Raw genomic sequence first — 20,057 nt, 5'->3', positions numbered from 1 at the left:
TGTTGCATTAAAACTACTCTTAGAAGTACAATTTATCCCAAAAGTTACTCAAGTAGATGTAACGGAGTAAATGTAGCGCGTTACTACCCACCTCTGTATTTATATATATATATATATATATATATATATATATATATATATATATATATATATATATATATATATATATATATATATATATGTATATATATATATATATATATATATATATTTTTTTTATTTTTTATTTTTTTTAACAAATACATGCCGACATATTCATTATAAAGTGGCCCGAATATGAGTTTAAATAAATAATCATATAAACTGTCATTATTCACTCAGTTTCCCCTCACTTCATAGCGTAAATCACCAAAAATGATTCCCGGGCGCGGCACCGCTGCTGCCCACTGCTCCCCTCACCTCCCAGGGGGTGAACAAGGGGATGGGTCAAATGCAGAGGACACATTTCACCACACCTAGTGTGTGTGTGTGACAATCATTTGGTACTTTAAGGTAGAGAGCCCCTTTAGTGTGTCAGTATCCAATCCATTCCACTTGTTCATATAGAAAATGCCCACATCACTCAAAATCCAGTCCGCATTTTCTCTGCGACCTTGCCTGCGGTCCTTGGACTTGTTCATGTAGAAAATGCCCACATCACTCTTGTAGAATCTATATAAAGTAATATACATTAGCCTAATGTTAAAATAATGAAAAAAACATCATTAAATATATTTGTTTTATTGTATTTTTACATAAATAGCTGTTGTATTATTATAGGATGGCTTGTTAAACATTTCATAGGATTTTCAGAGGGAGGAAAAACCAAGACATTTAATATAACATGTTAAATGAATAAATACATAAAAAGAAAAAGAAAAAAAATGGTTAAAAGCCATCGTCCCGGGGAGCATTTCATTTTGTCCCGTGCATTTTTTAAATAATAATAACAGTGAATAATTTCTAAGTATTTGTTAGTATTTTGTGTAGTTTTGTGCTTGTGCGCTACGTTCGCTCTCCTGGGGGCTAAGCCCCCCCTGTCCTTAAAAGCTAGTGACGCCCCTGATGGACTTTATTGTCATTATATTTGCATATAACGAGATTAAGGACTCCAATTTAAGGTGCGGTAGTGGAAACATATATGGATTAAAAATGAATCACATAAGAAGTAATAAAGATAAAATATACGAATTGAAATAAACAGACTACTATCCAATAAAAACAATAAGCAATCCTGTACAATATACAAAACAATATACAAAATACTGTACAATATACAGAGCAAAACAAGAGTACCGGAGTAATAAAGTAATGACAATCAGTGTCGGACGTATTGCACTTGAAGGGTAATATTGCACAGTAGGGTATTAGGGTAGGATATTATATAGGGGTGAATAATTTATTATAAGTTTGAGTTCAAGATGGTGACAGCTCTGGGAAAGAAGCTGTCTCTGAGCCTGTTTGTTCTGGTTCTGATGCACTTGTAGCGCCTGCCCGGTGGTAGCAGGTCAAACAGGTGGAAGCCAGGGTGCGTGCTGTCATTGGTAATGTTTTTTGCTCTGCTGAGGCAACGGGAGTTGTGTAAATCCTTCAGGGAGGGGAGGGGGTAGCCGATGATTTTTTTGTGCAGAGTTTATGACCCTCTGAATCGCCTTTTTGTCTGCTTCAGTGCAGCTGGCGTGCCACACTGTTATGCAGTACTATATGCAGGCTCTCGACAGCCGAGCGATAGAAGGTCACCTTTAGCTGCTTCTCCAGTCTGTTCTTCCTCAGCACCTTCAGAAAGTGGAGTCTCTGCTTGGCCTTCTGGATGACCACAGTTGTATTTGGGGTCCAGGAGAGGTCAGCAGATATGAGGGTGCCGAGGAACTTGAAAGAACTGACTCTCTCCACCTCCTCGCCGTTGATGTAGAGTGCGGCGGGGTCTGCAGTGTTTTTCCTGAAGTCAAAGATGAGTTCCTTGGTTTTTGTGGTGTTCAGTGCCTGGTTATTCACTGAACACCACGCTGATAGTTTCAGGACCTCATCTCTGTATGCAGACTCATCCCCCCTGTAATGGGTCCAACCACCGTTGTGTCATCGGCAAATTTGATGATGGTGTTCTCCTGGTGGGCTGGACTACAGTCGTGGATGTAGAGGGATTACAACAAAGGGCTCAGCAAAAAGCCCTGCGGACAGCCGATGCTGAGTGTGCGGGAGGAGGAGAGATGGGGGCCGAGTTTCACTGTCTGGGGTCGGTTGGTCAGGAAGTCCTTAATCCAAAAACAGGTAGTCCAGCAGTTTGGTGTTAAGGATGTCTGGTATGATTGTATTGAAGGCGGAGCTATAGTCGATGAAAAGCATCCTGTCATAGCTCCCTCGGTGTTCCAGGTGGCTCAGTGCAGAGTGGAGAGCTATGGTTATGGCGTCGTCCATGGATCTGTTTTCCCGGTAGGCAAACCGTTGTGGGTCTAGAGTGGGGGGGAGGCAGGCTTGGATGCGGTGTAGGACCAGCTTCTCAAAGCACTATATGATGACAGGTGTGAGTGCTACTGGGCGATAGTCAATGAGGTTGTTTGTGGCAGCTTTCTTGGGTGCCGGGATAATTGTGGCGGATTTAAGGCACGGTGGGATGAGTGCCTGTGCCAAGGAGAGGTTGAAGAGGACAGTGACAATGTAGGAGAGCTGAAAGCATGCTTTGAGCACCTTCCCGGGTACTCCGTCTGGACCAGCCGCTTTCCTGGGGTTCACTGCACTGAGCACCCGTCTGACCTCATGCTCCTCAAGAGTGAGTGTGGGAGTGCTTGGGGCTGGGGGGAAGGGGGTGGTGAGGCTGTGACTGGTTGTGATGTCTCAAAGCGAGCGAAGAAGCAGTTCAGCTCCTCTGCCAGCGATACATCCCAGTCCCCGGTTGTTGCGTCACAGCCTCTGTAGTTGGTGATGTGCTATATGCCCTGCCACATCTGCCGTGGGTTGTTGCTTGGATCCTCTCTTTGTAGTCCGTCTTGGCTTCTTTGAGTCCTCTCTTCAGGTCAGCTCGCGCAGTGCTGTACAGAGCACTGTCACCTGACCTGAAGGCGGTGTCACGGGCATTGAGGAGCATGCGGACCTGGCTTGTCATCCAGGGTTTCTGGTTTGGGTAAACCCGGATGCTTTTTCCACAGTTACATTGCCGATACAGTACTTTATGTAGAATAGTACCGACTCTGTGTGTGTGGGCAGGTCTTGGTCTTCAAAAACACCCCATGCAGTGTGTGCAAAGCAGTCCTGTAGCTGGGGGAGTGCATCCTCAGGCCAAGTTGTAACAGTCTTTGTCACTGCTTTTGTCCTTGCTCTGAGGGGGGTGTAGGCAGGGGGGAGCAGCAAGGTGAGGTGGTCTGACTGGCCTAGGTAGGGAGGGTGATGGCTCTATATGTCTCTTAGATGTTGGAGTAAACATGGTCAAGAGTGTTCCCCCCTCTAGTTGGGCATTTAACATACTGGTAAAATTTGCGTAGTACAGTTTTCAGATTGACTTTATCAAAATCTCCAGCAATAATGTGAGCGCCATTGGGGTGGGCACGTGGTTGTTTATTTATTGTGTTTAGCAGTAGAGAGAGCCATGCTAACATTAGTATCCGGTGGTATGTAAACTGTCCTGATGATTACTGCTGTTACTACCAGAGTCCTCGTTTCGGTCCCGGCGTAGCAGCGTGCGGCCTGCGTCAGGGATTAGGGGGTGAAGCCAGGTTTCGAAAATTACCAAAAAACAGCAGTCCTGGATGTAGCTATTTCCAGCCAGCTCGAGTTTTAGGTCATCTATTTTGTGATTGATTGATTGATTGGAACTTTTATTAGTAGATTGCACAGTACAGTACATATTCCGCACAATTGACCACTAAATGGTAGCACCCAAATAAGTTTTTCATCTTGTTTAAGTCGGGGTCCACGTTAATCAATTCATGGTGAACCATGGATCTGGCGTTGGTGAGGTATATGCTCGGCAGCGGAGGCTTGTGGGGCCGTTTTTTGATTCTCGCCAGGAGACCAGACCGGCAGCCCCGCTTTTGTTTCCTCTCCCGCCGACGCCTGCGTCGCCTGCCGAGTCCGATTACAATCCACTGAGATTATGGCGGTCTCACTATCTCGTCGGGTATGTTGTGCAAGCGGTGGAAATTGCTCGAGACAGCTATCCTGTGTAGAAAACCAATGTCCAGCAGGTTTTGACGACTGTGTTGTGTCGCGACGGTAGACAGACATAACCAAAACACTATAAAACATACAAACCCCGTTTCCATATGAGTTGGGAAATTGTGTAAGATGTAAATAAAAACGGAATACAATGGTTTGCAAATCATTTTCAACCCATATTCAATTGAATGCACTACAAAGACAAGATATTTGATGTTCAAACTCATAAACTTTATTATTTTGTTGGAAATAATAATTAACTTAGAATTTCATGGCTGCAACACGTGCCAAAGTAGTTGGGAAAGGGCATGTTCACCACTGTTCCTTTTAACAACACTCAGTAAACGTTTGGGAACTGAGGAGACACATTTTTTAAGCTTCTCAGGTGGAATTCTTTCCCATTCTTGCTTGATGTACAGCTTAAGTTGTTCAACAGTCCGGGGGTCTCCGATGTGGTATTTTAGGCTTCATAATGCGCCACACATTCTCAATGGGAGACAGGTCTGGACTACAGGCAGGCCAGTCTAGTACCCGCACTCTTTTACTATGAAGCCACGTTGATGTAACACGTGGCTTGGCATTGTCTTGCTGAAATAAGCAGGGGCGTCCATGGTAACGTTGCTTGGATGGCAACATATGTTGCTCCAAAACCTGTATGTAGCTTTCAGCAATAATGGCGCCTTCACAGATGTGTAAGTTACCCATGTCTTGGGCAGTGATACACCCCCATACCATCACACATGCTGGCTTTTCAACTTTGCGCCTATAACAATCCGGATGGTTCTTTTCCTCTTTGGTCCGGAGGACACGACGTCCACAGTTTCCAAAAACAATTTGAAATGTGGACTCGTCAGACCACAGAACACTTTTCCACTTTGTATCAGTCCATCTTAGATGAGCTCAGGCCCAGCCGAGCCGACGGCGTTTCTGGGTGTTGTTGATAAACGGTTTTCGCCTTGCATAGGAGAGTTTTAACTTGCACTTACAGATGTAGCGACCAACTGTAGTTACTGACAGTGGGTTTCTGAAGTGTTCCTGAGCCCATGTGGTGATATCCTTTACACACTGATGTCGCTTGTTGATGCAGTACAGCCTGAGGGATCGAAGGTCACGGGCTTAGCTGCTTACGTGCAGTGATTTCTCCAGATTCTCTGAACCCTTTGATGATATTACGGACCTTAGATGGTGAAATCCCTAAATTCCTTGCAATAGATGGTTGAGAAAGGTTTTTCTTAAACTGTTCAAAAATTTGCTCACGCATTTCTTGACAAAATGGTGACCTTCGCCCCATCCTTGTTTGTGAATGGCTGAGCATATCATGGAATCTACTTTAATACCCAATCATGGCACCCACCTGTTCCCAATTTGCCTGTTCACCTGTGGGATGTTCCAAATAAGTGTTTGATGAGCATTCCTCAACTTTATCAGTATTTATTGCCACCTTTCCCAACTTCTTTGTCACGTGTTGCTGGCATCAAATTCTAAAGTTAATGATTATTTGCACAAAAAAATGTTTATCAGTTTGAACATCAAATATGTTGTCTTTGTAGTGCATTCGATTGAATATGGGTTGAAAATGATTTGCAAATCATTGTATTCCGTTTATATTTACATCTAACACAATTTCCCAACTCATATGGAAACGGGGTTTGTAAAAGGAAGCACCGAAAGTGGGAGTTGTAAGCCGCTGTTAGCCATTTTGTTAATAGTAATTTGTATTCCGAAATCCAAATTAGGGCCTCTTCCCTATGAGGAGTGATCCAGCCCAGCTGTGAATGTCAAACTAAGGGGTCTTATCTTATTATGTGCTCAAAGTGAAATACTACTATTTACTTAAACTTGGTCGTTCGCTTTCTCCAAGGTGAATATAAACCTTCACCATAAGCAAAACATAATATGAGTTAATTAATTCACTTCAGCATCTAGTTGTGCATCAGAATTGGTGTTTTGTAGGAATAATGTTGTTCCTGTTTTGCGTGGGCCTCGTGTGTCCTCACCCAGCCAGTCTCTGGTAAACAATGTCCCATCATGCTGACATCCACTGAATGTGAGGGCTCATAAAACACCACATAAACATACATACGCCAGCCCCTGGGGTCCACTTCCCAAGGATGCTGAGTGTCTCCTATCTTGGGGAGTTGTGAAGAAGTTGTAACGGACAGGACACTGACGGTCAAGTGGGGGGTTTGATTGATTGATTGATTGAGAAGTTTATTGACATCTTAAAGAATTGAATCCATGCTTTAAAAAAGCAAATGGATGGCACAAAAAGCCAAAAGGCTTGTTTCCATTGTGGTCCATTAAGTCAGTATTTCGGTGAGCAACAGGGCCCCAAAATTGTAAACGGACTGACACTGTGTAAGAGAGACTTGGCACCATCTGTGTCCTAATTGATACGATGATATACAGCAATTTTTTAAGGTCCAACTTTGATTTCAGCCACGCCTTCTTCTCACTAACAATGACGCCAAAATAATGCCAAAATAATGCCAAAATAATGCCAAAATAATGCCGTCAGAACTAATAAATAAGAAAAACAGAACTTACAATTAGTCTGATATCAAATAAAAGAAAACACATTGATTTCACATACATTATCAGAAAGAATCATACCTCACTGGCCTCACAAACTCAGAGGGAATAAAGTTTATTTTCAAGCCAAGACTCCATTAACCTCTCACATCGAATGCTTGCTGTCTCATGCTGCTTCCCTTATTCCGTCACATATCAATCGTCCCCCCAACAATGTGACCAAACCGGAACAAAAAATATGTTCCTCTCCAATTGACATGGGTTTTTGTAACAAAAATAAGGTTAACATATACTTGCATGAATTAACCAAAGGAAATACATTTTTAATCACATTATATGTAAATATGAACTTATATTTATACATTGTATTTATTTACTCTAACCAACTATGAAATTATATAACATACAGATGTGATGGGACACAAGTAGGGGATTTTATTTTTTAATGTTTCATTGCCATGCATGTCTTATTGTTTTTATTGCTGTGGATTTTAATTGCATGTTTTTACACTTTAGAATTTGATTGTCTTTTTAATTGCATGTTTTTACTCCTTGTGGACTTTGCTGGCATTTTAAGACGTTGCCCCTTTTAGCTTGTTGCCCCTGACAACCAAAGTGCCAATCGAACGGCGCCTGAAATCAGACGCACCTGTGGAGCATTAGGACTGCACACATTTAAAGGAGGGAGGAACAGAAGGAAGGGGAACCGGAGAGTATCGACAGGCTTTGCCAAGAGCGTCCGGGTGGACGCCCGCAGGCTGTGAAGGAATCCAGGACTACGCAGCAGACCCCGCAAGCTACCGGAGTGAACCCCAAGAATCCCACAACACGCAGGGGCAGAGGAAACTCTGCCTCCGAAGTAAGTGTCGTGGATTGTGGATCTGTGGGGGTAATCAACTGCCTTTGGCTGTGGGCTTGCGGGCTCGAGCGTTGTACGCTGGCTGTGTGGTCCTGTGGGCAGGAGCGGTCAGGACCCAGAGACCTGCGGTGACTCCTGGGAGCGACTAAGAGGCGGGGAGAGACGGGACGCGTACAGCCACGTAGGTCCCACCAGAGACTGGTGAGGAGAGTGGGCGTACTCAATATTTCTACGCTGAACTACAGCAGAGCCTTGCGTGTAAGTGTGACTTCAGCCCTGAGAGTGTCTCCGTGTTTTTAGATTATTTTATCCCCGTGGCCTGCTTCCGATTTAATTTGTGTGCAGGAGGACGCCGTGGAAGTGAGCGGAGCCACGCCTGTCGTGGCTGTACCCTCACCTATATTATTGTTTACCAAATGGCATTTTTAGTGTTATCAACTTGACTGTATTTTTAATTTGTATTGAATAAATTGTAAATGAGCATCATTATCTTTCCTTATTTTGGGACGGTTGCTCTCACTACATTGAGTTCTTAATATTTACATTTGTTTTAAGTAAAATTTTACTAGATTTTAATATTCCGCCACTCGGGTCCATCACATATACAATGTGCTTCTGTTAGCAGCTACACTTTTCCTAACTAAGAGTTTCCCGCTTGTCTCCAACCCTTCCCCCATGCATTCCTGAGATAAGATAAGGGGTGTGTGCCTCACCGACACTCTCCTGTAAACAGACGGCCTTTGTCTTTTGAGGCCTCCAATAAATACTCAAAAAAAAGGTATTCTCTGGAAATGTCTTATTAAATAGATTATTATATTGTAAAACAGACACTTTACTTTTGCTTGTCCTTATGTCCCTGCAAGATGATGTTACGTTTTGGACGCATGGCTGCAATGGTTGTGATCTCTCGGATGCGGAATTTTACACCAGTAAAACCAGCAAACCAGCAAACCAGTAATTATAGTCTGCAAATTGTGTTGTTGTTGAATGATATTTATCTGATTTAAAGTCAAATACAGTTTATATACTTGTCTGTCTATCTGTGTTGGCCCTGCGATGAGGTGGCGACTTGTCCAGGGTGTACACCGCCTTCCGCCCGAATGCAGCTGAGATAGGCTCCAGCACCCCCCGCGACCCCGAAAGGGACACGCGGTAGATAAATGGATGGATGCTATTTTGTGTAGACACCATGAAAACATACATTTAGAATGAATCGTTCATGACTTGCCCATCACTATGACTCTTTGGCCCCGCCCCTAAGTGACGCATGCGTGGAGGATATGCGCTTTGCAGCAAAGTCTTCCTTTACTCCACACACGCTTCTAAGCCTCGGCACATCTCCTCACATCGCTACTAACTACACTTTATTCATCCTCCGTGTCAGGATAAACTCCACTCGTCTCAGTCAACTTTGGACATTATTAGGCCCGCTTAGCTTGCTAGTTGTTTTAGCGCGCTAGTTAGCTTAGCATGCTAGTTAGCTTAGCGTGCTCGTTAGCTTTGCTTGTTAGCTGCTAACAAAGCGAGGCGGAAGTAATCAACTCATCGCTTAGTTAAAATCAAGTGTGAGTGTAAAAAGTTGTGATTGTGTGAAAATATGTGAAAGAACTATAGCAGAGTACAAAGAGGAACGTTCTCGGACAAAAGAAGAGAACAAGAGACTACGTCAACTACTGGAGGCTGTTTTCAAGAAACCCTAAGTTGTGTTACACAGAACAGGTTTGTTTACTTCTTACTCTCACATCTTTACTAACTTTATATTCCATCATTAACATGAACATGACGTGTTAGATTAATTTTTATTAATAGGTGTACTCAGACACATGATTGTTATCGTGTTATTAATGTGATTATCAGACAGCAGTCATTTCCTCCATCCATCCATCTTATTCCGCTTATCCGAGGTCGCGTCGCGGGGGCAGCAGCCTAAGCAGGAAAGCCCAGACTTCCCTCTCCCCTGCCACTTCGTCCAGCTCTCCCCCTCACACCTCCTCCCCCTTTTGTTTCTGAAAAAAGGCACTTTCAGAAACATCCAAGAAAAAGGGCAGCAAAAGCGGAGGTGGAGGACAGGTCATGTTTGAGGTCAATGAAAGCCTTTTCAGCCTCTGTGGACCACTGGAGGGCGGCATTAGGGTTGCGGACCCCAAAGCGGTATCGACTGACCCTTATGGCGATCGCGACCCTACTGGTGAAAGCCACAAAGTCTGCTTATACATATTGACACAAATATAAGAAAACACTAACCTTAAAACGGATGCTTTTGCAATTGTTCAATTTGATCTTGCACAACACTTAGTGAACACAATAATTCATTAAGTCAAGCTCATGGCGCAGAAAGTTGAACGATGCGGACACGTTTGTTACTGGATACTTTCGATCAGACTTCTGTTTTGGAGACTTTGTGTACGAATAAAGCAACTATAATTATTTGATATGCTTAAATGTGCTGTTTTAGCTTAGCTGTTGTGTAGCTGCTAGCTCCTCGTAGCCTACAGCAGGTGTGTCCAAAGTGCAGCCCATAGCTATGTTTTTAACCGACAACGGGGAGTGTTGAAAATGTGGTGTCGGTCCAATCAGCAGCAGCTACGCTCTGTTTCGTCATTAGACCTAAGTCTTTGGCTTGGTAGGCGGGACAGAGAACAAGGGAACAATGTGGGACAGCAATGGTGTCCATCTTATACCATGCTAGTTGTTGCAATGATCAGCCACACCCTGAGTTCCAACATATATAGGAGTCAAAGGCCTCCTGGTATGAGTCGTCTGACTGGTGATCATAACAGGTGGCGGTGTCAGTCAGCCAGGGCTTTCACTGATAGAACAGTTGGAGCAGTCCTTGTCCTTCACTCCTTCCCGGGAGGAGGCGTACCCAGTAGATGTCAGCCATTGCTGGTACTTCAGGCTGTGGTGCGAACACGAGCATGGAGGAGCCTTTGTAGTGGAGTCTGAACATGCGCAAGCTTTTTTTTTTCTTCATAAAGCAAACGGATCACACGAGTGTGCCGATCCGAAGATATTGATCCTCACGGATCAATGTTGATCCGTTGCACCACTAATATATATATATATATATATATTGTGACGTACGGGCCCAAACCAACCTCCCAGAGACAGTTCTGTTAAAGGGGAACATTATCACAATTTCAGAAGGGTTAAAACCATTAAAAATCAGTTCCCAGTGGCTTATTTTATTTTTCAAAGTTTTTTTCAAAATTTTACCCATCACGCAATAGCCCTAAAAAAAGCTTCAAAGTGCCTGATTTTAACCATCGTTATATACACCCGTCCATTTTCCTGTGACGTCACATAGTGATGCCAACACAAACAAACATGGCGCATAGAACAGCAAGCTATAGCGACATTAGCTCGGATTCAGACTCGGATTTCAGCGGCTAAAGCGATTCAACAGATTACGCATGTATTGAAACGGATGGTTGTAGTGTGGAGGCAGGTAGCGAAAACGAAATTAAAGAAGAAACTGAAGCTATTGAGCCATATCGGTTTGAACCGTATGCAAGCGAAAACGACGAAAACGACACGACAGCCAGCGACACGGGAGAAAGCGAGGACGAATTCGGCGATCGCCTTCTAACCAACGATTGGTATGTGTTTGTTTGGCATTAAAGGAAACTAACAACTATGAACTAGGTTTACAGCATATGAAATACATTTGGCAACAACATGCACTTTGAGAGTGCAGACAGCCCAATTTTCATCAATTAATATATTCTGTAGACATACTCTCATCCGCGCTCTTTTCCTGAAAGCTGATCTGTCCAGTTTTGGAGTTGATGTCAGCAGGCCAGGGAAGCTAGGGTCGATATTCTTCTCTTGATCATCTTCGGTGGCATAAGGGACGGTGTGAGCCAAGACATCCAGGGGGTTTAGCTCGCTCGTCTTCGGGAACAAACTGCCGCCATTGCTTGCCGTGCTACCGAGGTCCTTTGTCCCTGAATTGCTCACACACTCCGGCAGATTCAATGGGGGTCTGGCGGCAGATTTCTTTGACTTTATCGTTGGAAATGCATCTGCTTTGAGTGTCGCAGGATATCCACACATTCTTGCCATCTCTGTCGTAGCATAGCTTTCGTCGGTAAAGTGTGCGGAACAAACGTCCAATTTCTTGCCACTTTGGCATCTTTGGGCCACTGGTGCAACTTGAATCCGTCCCTGTTCGTGTTGTTACACCCTCCGACAACACACCGACGAGGCATGATGTCTCCAAGGTACGGAAAACAGTCGAAAAAACGGACAATAACAGAGCTGATTTGACTCTGTGTTTGAGAAAATGGCGGATTGATTCCCGATGTGACGTCACAACGCTCCGAGAGCGAATAATAGAAAGGCGTTTAATTGGCCAAAATTCACCCATTTAGAGTTGGGAAATCAGTTAAAAAAATATATGGTCTTTTTTCTGCAACATCAAGGTACCGTATTTTCCGCACTATTAGCCGCACCTAAAAACCACAAATTTACTCAAAAGCTGACAGTGCGGCTTATAACCCGGTGCGCTTTATATATGGATTAATATTAAGATTCATTTTCATAAAGTTTAGGTCTCGCAACTACGGTAAACAGCCGCCATCTTTTTCCCCCGTAGAAGAGGAAGCGCTTCTTCTTCTACGGTAAGCAACCGCCAAGGTAAGCACCCGCCCCCATAGAAGAGGAAGCGCTTCTTCTTCTACTGTAAGCAACCACCCGCCCCCGTAGAAGAAGAAGCGCGCGGATATTACGTTTCATTTCATTTGTGTGTTTACATCTGTAAAGACCACAAAATGGCTCCTATTAAGAGACACGCGTACAACGCAGAATTCAAACTCAAGGCAATAAGTCACGCAGTAGAACACGGAAATAGAGCAGCAGCAAGAGAATTGAACATAAATGGTGCGTAGGTAGAGGAAGCAACAAGATGACCTGCGCCACTAAGACAGGGAGACAGCGCCGGACGACATACGCCAACATCTGCCAGTGGATTGTAAATGCCTGGGCGGATATATCGGTCTCAACTGTGGTCCGAACTTTCCGGAAGGCAGGATTCACGGAACTGCTGGACAACAACAGCGACACTGACTCTGATGACTTCGACGAGACGGAGCCGGCCATTTTGGATGCCGTATTCGCCCAACTTGTTAATTTAGACACTGAAGAAAAATTCGAGGGATTTATGGATGAGGAATAATTTCAGAAAGTGAGCTTTAAATGTTTATTTTGTGTGTTGTGTGACATTAACGTTCGAGCAACGTTGAGTTATTGATGTTGCTATTGCTCTGCACTAATTTGAGTGTTACTATTTTTGTGATTGCACATTTGCACATTACATTTTGGGGGTGAACAGAGTTGTTAGAACTAAGGCTGCAGCTAACGATTATTTTTCTATCGATTAATCTTTAGATTATTTTTTCGATTAATCGGTTAATCTATAGATTATTTTTTTCGATTAATCTATAGATTATTTTTCCTTTTACCGATTATTTTTTTTATTTAAAATGAAGATGAAAAAATAAATGTAGGCCAGTTTTTTCAAAAATTGAATTTACAACGCAGATACAAATGACACATTCATGTTTTTGTGTAATGATGACAACGTATACTCACGCGGACGATTGACTAGTTGATGGTGATGGCAAGAACGCTGCCGTTGTGCTGCTATGATAGGCCATTTCCGCTCGACACAGTGTGCATACAACAACATTATTAGCAGAGGTGGGTAGAGTAGCCAGAAATTGTACTCAAGTAAGAGTACTGTTACTTTAGAGATTTATTACTCATGTAAAAGTAAGGAGTAGTCACCCAAATATTTACTTGAGTAAAAGTAAAAAGTATGTTGTGAAAAAACTACTCAAGTACTGAGTAACATACACACACATATCATATATATATATATATATATATATATATATATATATATATATATATATATATATGTGTATATATATGTGTATATATATATGTATATGTGTATATATATATATATATATATATATATATATATATATATATATATATATACACACACACACACACACACATATATATACCGGTATATATATATATATATATATATATATATATATATATATATATATATATATATACATACATTGATATATACAGTATATAATTTATATGTATTTATTTTGCCGTTTTTGTTTACATGTTAAAGGTGTTTTAATAATTATACATGCATGTTTAACATATAGATTCCTTTCTTTCATGTTGACAAGAATATAAGTTGGTGTATTACCTGATTCTGATGACTTGCATTGATTGTAATCAGGAAGTAGTGCTGGTAACGTCCACGTTTTCAAATGGAGGAGAAAAAAAGTTCCTCCTTTCTGTCTAATACCACATGAAAGTGGTTGTTATTTGGCATCTTATTTGTTCACCTTCCATATTCGTTTTTATACCCTTTACAAGAAATACATTGGCGGCAAACTCCGTAGCTTGCTAGCTTGTTTGCGCTGGCTTTCGGAGACTCTTATTTTGAAAGCGCAGGCGCGATGGAGCGGGACTTTTATTGTGAAGACAGGAACTGTGCAGTCAGTCTTTACGGTTGAAATAAAAAAAGGGTCTTTTTTCCTTCACACTTTTGATTGATTGATTGGAACTTTTATTAGTAGATTGCACAGTACAGTACATATTCCGTACAATTGACCACTAAATGGTAACACCCGAAGTTAGCTCGGAGCCAGTCAGGTCATGTGACCCCTGGCTCTGTTTGATTGGTCCAACGTCACCAGTGACTGCATCTGATTGGTGGAACGAAGTGAAACATCACCAGTAAGGCAGGCACTTTGAAGGTCTGTCTGACAGACCAAAACAAACAAAGCGTGCATTAACAGATCGATAAAAATTAGTAGCGAGTAGCGAGCTGAATGTAGATAAAAGTAGCGGAGTAAAAGTAGCGTTTCTTCTTAGGCCGTTTATTGAAATACTCCCACACTTTTGACGACTTTTGGCGTGCTTTTTTCCCCTCGCTCGCACCGCTCGCATCGTCTGCTTTGCGCTCCGCCATGATGGTAGTGTGACGTAAATATGCGACGCGTCGACGAACAAAAACGTCCTCGACGTATTTACGTAACCGATGACGTCGACTACGTCGACGCGTCGTTTCAGCCCTAGTTAGAACGCTGGTTTGTAATATATTATTAAAGTTTGACTGACCTATCTGACTGTTTTTTTGACATTCCCTTTAGCGCAGCGTAGGCGCGGCTTATAACCCGGGGCGGCTTATAGGTGAACAAAGTTTTGAAATATGCCATTCATTGAAGGTGCGGCTAATAACCCGGGGCGGCTTATAGTGGGTAAAATACGGTATATATTGACGCTTAAAGTTAAAGTTAAAGTACCAATGATTGTCACACACACACTAGGTGTGGCGAAATTACATGGGTCTGGTGATAATGTTCCCCTTTAAGTTTCAAACGCAGCAGTGTTGCTTTATTCAGTCACTTTTTTGAAAACAGGTTAACTTAAATTCCTCTCGATTGGGGCTTCCCTTTAATCAAACAAATGATCTAATTTTTCGTGCCTTGATCAGGTCTCCTAAATTGCCTGGAACACAGAGCAGAAAAATCTCTGATCAGCACAAAGTTAATAATATCATCAAAAGGTTCAGAGAATCTGGAGAAATCACTCCACGTAAGCGGCATGGCCGGAAACCAACATTGAATGACCGTGACCTTCGATCCCTCAGACGGCACTGTATCAAAAACTGACATCAATCTCTAAAGGATATCACCACATGGGCCCAGGAACACTTCAGAAAACCACTGTCACTAAATACAGTTGGTCGCTACATCTGTAAGTGCAAGTTCAAGCTCTACTATGCAAAGCAAAAGCCATTTATCAACAACATCCAGAAATGCCGCCGGCTTCTCTGGGCCCGAGATCATCTAAGATGGACTCATGCAAAGTGGAAAAGTGTTCTGTGGTCTGACGAGTTCACATTTCAAATTGTTTTTGGAAATATTCGCCATTGTGTCATCCGGACCAAAGGGGAAGCGAACCATCCAGACTGTTATGGACGTAAAGTTCAAAAGCCAGCATCTGTGATGGTATGGGGGTGCATTAGTGCCCAAGGCATAGGTAACTTACACATCTGTGAAGGCACCATTAATGCTGAAAGGTACATACAGGTTTTGGAACAACATATGCTGCCATCTAAGCGCCGTCTTTTTCATGGACGCCCCTGCTTATTTCAGCAAGACAATGCCAAGCCACGTTCAGCACGTGTAACAACAGCGTGGCTTCGTAACAAAAAGAGTGCGGGTACTTTCATGGCCCGCCTGCAGTCCAGACCTGTCTCCCATCGAAAATGTGTGGCGCATTATGAAGCGTAAAATACGACAGCGGAGACCCCGGACTGTTGAACGACTGAAGCTCTACATAAAACAAGAATGTGAAAGAATTCCACTTTCAAAGCTTCAACAAATAGTTTCCTCAGTTCCCAGTCGTTTATTGAGTGTTGTTAAAAGAAAAGGTGATGTAACACAGCACACTTATTTCTCACCCTATCATGTCTGTGTAAGCCATTTGGGATCAGAGAAACTTTGTTTTTCTTTTCCTGTGAATAATGTTGTAAAGATTTCAAGACAGCTCATACAATAAATTGTTGTTCCTAAGTGCATGTAAACGTACTGAATGCATTGTGTGACTGCGCAGAGATGGATGTTACTAAAACATGTGTTTGTCTTGTTGTCTTGCAGACGTCTGTGAAGAACATCTTCTCCCTGAGCAACAGAAGTGGAACTTCAGGATGCGGATGGAGGAGCCAGGGCCCTCTCACATTAAGAAGGAAGAGGAATACCCACTGATCCCTCATTTTAAAAAGGAAGAGGAGTACCCACTGACACCCCATTTTAAAGAGGAAGAAGAGGACCCACTGACACCCCATTTTAAAGAGAAAGTGGTGGATCCACTCAGCCCTCACATTAAGGAGGAAGAGGAGGACCCACTGACCCTTCACATTAAAGAGGAAGAGGAGGACCACAGAATCAGTCAGCAGGGAGAGCATCTTGAAGGACTGGAGGAGGTTGATGTCACCAAGATGCCAGTGACTGGTGTCCCTGTGAAGAGTGATGGTGATGAGGTCAAAGGTGAGAGTGAGGAGAAGAGAGAGGCGGAGCCTCCAAGCAGCAGCTCAACTCAACACATGACAACAGAAGCTGATGGAGACCACTGTGGAGGATCACAAGCAGACAAGCTCTTAGCTCCACTATCAGATAGTGAGGACACAACGTCACACTCTCCTGACACTGATGATGAAGACTCTAAAGATGATAAGACATGTCACACTGACAACACACACTTCACATGTTCTCTCTGTGACAAAACTTTTAAATATCCTAGTAAATTGAAAAGTCACATGAGAACACACACTGGAGAAAAACCTTTTTCATGTTCAATCTGCAGTACAGATTTTAGTCATAAGCACGATTTGAAAAGACACATGGGAATACACACTGGAGAAAAACCTTTTACCTGCTCAGAATGTGGTAAAAGTTTTGTAATTAATCAATATTTAAAAGTACACATGAGAACACACACTGGAGAAAAACCTTTTGCATGTTCAATCTGCAGTAAATATTTTACTCAAAGTCAATCTTTCAAAAGACACATGAGAATACACACTGGAGAAAAACCTTTTTCCTGCTCAGAATGTGGTAAAAGTTTTGTAATAAATCAAAGTTTAAAAATACACATGAGAACACACACTGGTGAAAAACCTTTTTCCTGCTCAGAATGTGGTAAAAGTTTTGTAATAAATCAAAGTTTAAAAGTACACATGAGAACACACACTGGTGAAAAACCCTACTCCTGTTCTAGCTGCAACAAAAGCTTTCGTTACCTAAGCACTCTTACAGTACACATGAGAACACACACAGGAGAGAAAGTGTTGAGTTGCAGTGTGTGTGGTGAAAGATTCTCCTATAAGTACCAGTGTAAGAAACACAAGTGTGCTGGTGAGAACAGCAGCAGCAAATGAAGATGCAGGATTTGAAATTCAACTGTCAAAACTTTAACTTTGGCTTTCTAACATCAGCACATATAACATGTGTGACATCATTGTTGTGTGTGTAACACAATCTTGTTAATATGATTCTAACATTTATAGATTATGTAGTGCTTTTATTTCAGTAAAGTACATGAGTTAATATACACATTCGTGTACTTTAAAATGAACAGAACAATTTGACTGAAAAGGTGAGAATAAACAGTACATAAAATATGTTACATACAATAAACATTTTAAGTGTAGATATTCATAATTCACTTTTATACTTATTCATAATAGTGTTTTATATATGATTTTTGAAATAATGAAGTGTTACATATTTTGTTTTCTAATTGTAGATGATTCCATAGATGAACTCCTTTATATGATATACATATTTGTTTTACATGTGTTCATACCTTTGCTTTTGAGTACACATAAATCCCTCTTAGTTCATTTTACTGGTTCACATCTGAAACATCTTCTGGACCACTTCTGGAAGCATATTATTATTTACTTTATACATTATTTGAGCAGTTGTCTTTTTTGCAATTTTAAAATGTGTGACTTTATGAATCATTTGTTGGGTCTCTATAATCCATTCTATTAATTGTCTTTATTACTCTCGTGTAATTTGAATTTTGTTGTGTGATTGTTTTATATGTATGTCCCCAGACCTTTATGCAATAAACAATGTATGCTTCAACTAAAGTTGGGTACAATAAATGTAGTTCATATTTGTGGGTATGTATTTTATTCTATTTATTATCGCAGTCAATTTTTTAAATGTTTTCTTCATATGACTTACACGTAGTTTCCAGCTTACTTCATCATCTAGACTAACTCAGCCTGGAGGATGTGTGTAATGTTGAGATGTATTGGAGATGACTTGGTTTGTTTGAATGTTGTCAACCTGTCAATTGTTCTATTTAAACATGTTGTCAGATCTCGCAAGAGAAACAAGCAACCAGCTCTATTACTTCTTCTTCTTACTGGCAGTTTGCAGCCATGACTTGAAAGGTTCATACTGCCACCTACTGGACTGTAGAATGTAGTGTGGGCCATAGGACAGAAGGAGGAAATCCCGTTAAGAACCTGTGGAGGGCAGCAATACACCTAAGATGTTCTACTAGTCTGCTGGAAATAGAAAGAAAAGTCTAAACGTGGGCATTATAGTTCTGTAGTTTTAATCAGTGCATACATGTGCACATATATGTCCTTTTATATAGGCTACCTTTTATTTTGTTTCCCGAGTATCCTGGCACCTTGATTTTTGTAAGTAAAAATAATCTTCAATATTGCTGCTGGATCAGTTTGAATTACTGGATGGATAGCGGGAAAAGGAACAATATGTGACAAGGAAGGCTGTGCATGGTGCGAGTCAGACAAGATGCCAAGTGGAACAAACATTTGAACAAAGGGCTTATAGGAACAATGGTAAATGGGTTATACTTGTATAGCACTTTTCTACCTTCAAGTTACTCAAAGGGCTTTGACACTATTTCCACATTCACCCATTCACACACACATTCACACACTGATGGCGGGAGCTGCCATGCAAGGCAATAACCACGACTCATCAGGAGCAAGGGTGAAGTGTCTTGCCCAAGGACACAACGGACGTGACGAGGTTGGTAGGAGGTGGGGATCGAACCAGGAACCCTCAGGTTGCTGGCAAGGCCACTCTCCCAACCGCGCCAATCCCTTTCAGTGTTTTATGCAACTGACTCTGACTTTGTCTTACCTCTCTATTTTTGGAGGTAAAACTCTGGAGCTTTTGAAGTGTATTTGTGGTCTTGTCATGGTCGTCCGGACAGAAGGGCGACTGGATCAAAAGAAACGTCGGAGACGCTTTACTGAAGCAAAAGTTGCTTTTTTACCAGCGAGCGTCAAAGGGAAGTCTGGGCTTTCCTGCTTAAGCTGCTGCCCCCGCGACCCGACCTCAGATAAGCAGAAGAAGATGGATAGATGGATGTGTAACACAACTTGATGTTTCTTGAAAACAGCGTCGAATAGTTGATGTTGTCGCTCCTTCTCCTCTTTTGTTGGACAAAGTTCCTCCTCGTTAGTGATGGGTCCGGCAACACCGATGCATCGGCGCGTGCGTTGAGCTCATAGAGCGAAACCCTGTGTCGGTGCGCGTACCGCTTTTAGAAAGTCACGTGACCGATCATGAGCTGTTTTGGTCACGTGAACGATACGCGAACTGTGTCGCACTGACGCCTCCTCTGTGCCCTGTGAGCGGGTCTTTTCTACAGCCGGAGAAATAATAACTAAGAAGAGAAAGCGTCTAAAATTGAATACGTTGGAAAAACTGTTTTTTTTTAATAAAAATGTGTAAAAAAAAAAATAATAATAATTTCCAGGTCCACAAGCATCCTCATTCACAACACGTTCTCTTAGATTTCCATGTTATGATACATGTTCACATTATTTATTGACTGTATCTAAAAAAGACAAAAAATATATTTTTATTTAAATGAAGTTATGAAATAATCCTAAATGAAATACAATGACTTGGTTTATATTATTGTATACACTAGG

The 20,057-nt window shown here is 42.0% G+C and overlaps 2 protein-coding genes across 2 annotated transcripts in view; both read left to right on the top strand.

Moving 5' to 3' along the window:
- LOC133624001 (uncharacterized) overlaps window positions 1-20,057 on the top strand; it is a 270,822-nt gene that overhangs the window by 151,141 nt on the left and 99,624 nt on the right. The gene's annotated exons all lie outside the window — the stretch shown is intronic.
- Window positions 8,801-18,207, top strand: LOC133624017 (uncharacterized). The gene is made up of 2 exons (XM_072916218.1): window positions 8,801-9,238; window positions 16,225-18,207. The coding sequence occupies exon 2, from the start codon at window positions 16,275-16,277 to the stop codon at window positions 17,502-17,504; it is 1,230 nt and encodes a 409-aa protein (XP_072772319.1). The 5' UTR covers window positions 8,801-9,238; window positions 16,225-16,274; the 3' UTR covers window positions 17,505-18,207.

This window comes from Nerophis lumbriciformis, linkage group LG26, assembly GCF_033978685.3.
Source record: "Nerophis lumbriciformis linkage group LG26, RoL_Nlum_v2.1, whole genome shotgun sequence".
NCBI classification, from domain to species: domain Eukaryota; kingdom Metazoa; phylum Chordata; class Actinopteri; order Syngnathiformes; family Syngnathidae; genus Nerophis; species Nerophis lumbriciformis.
This window is presented reverse-complemented; position numbering and strand designations above follow the sequence as displayed.

What these genes read in the sequence shown, in the direction of transcription:
- LOC133624017 (XM_072916218.1), top strand. Translation starts at nt 16,275, where the DNA reads ATGCGGATGGAGGAGCCAGGGCCCTCTCACATTAAGAAGGAAGAGGAA.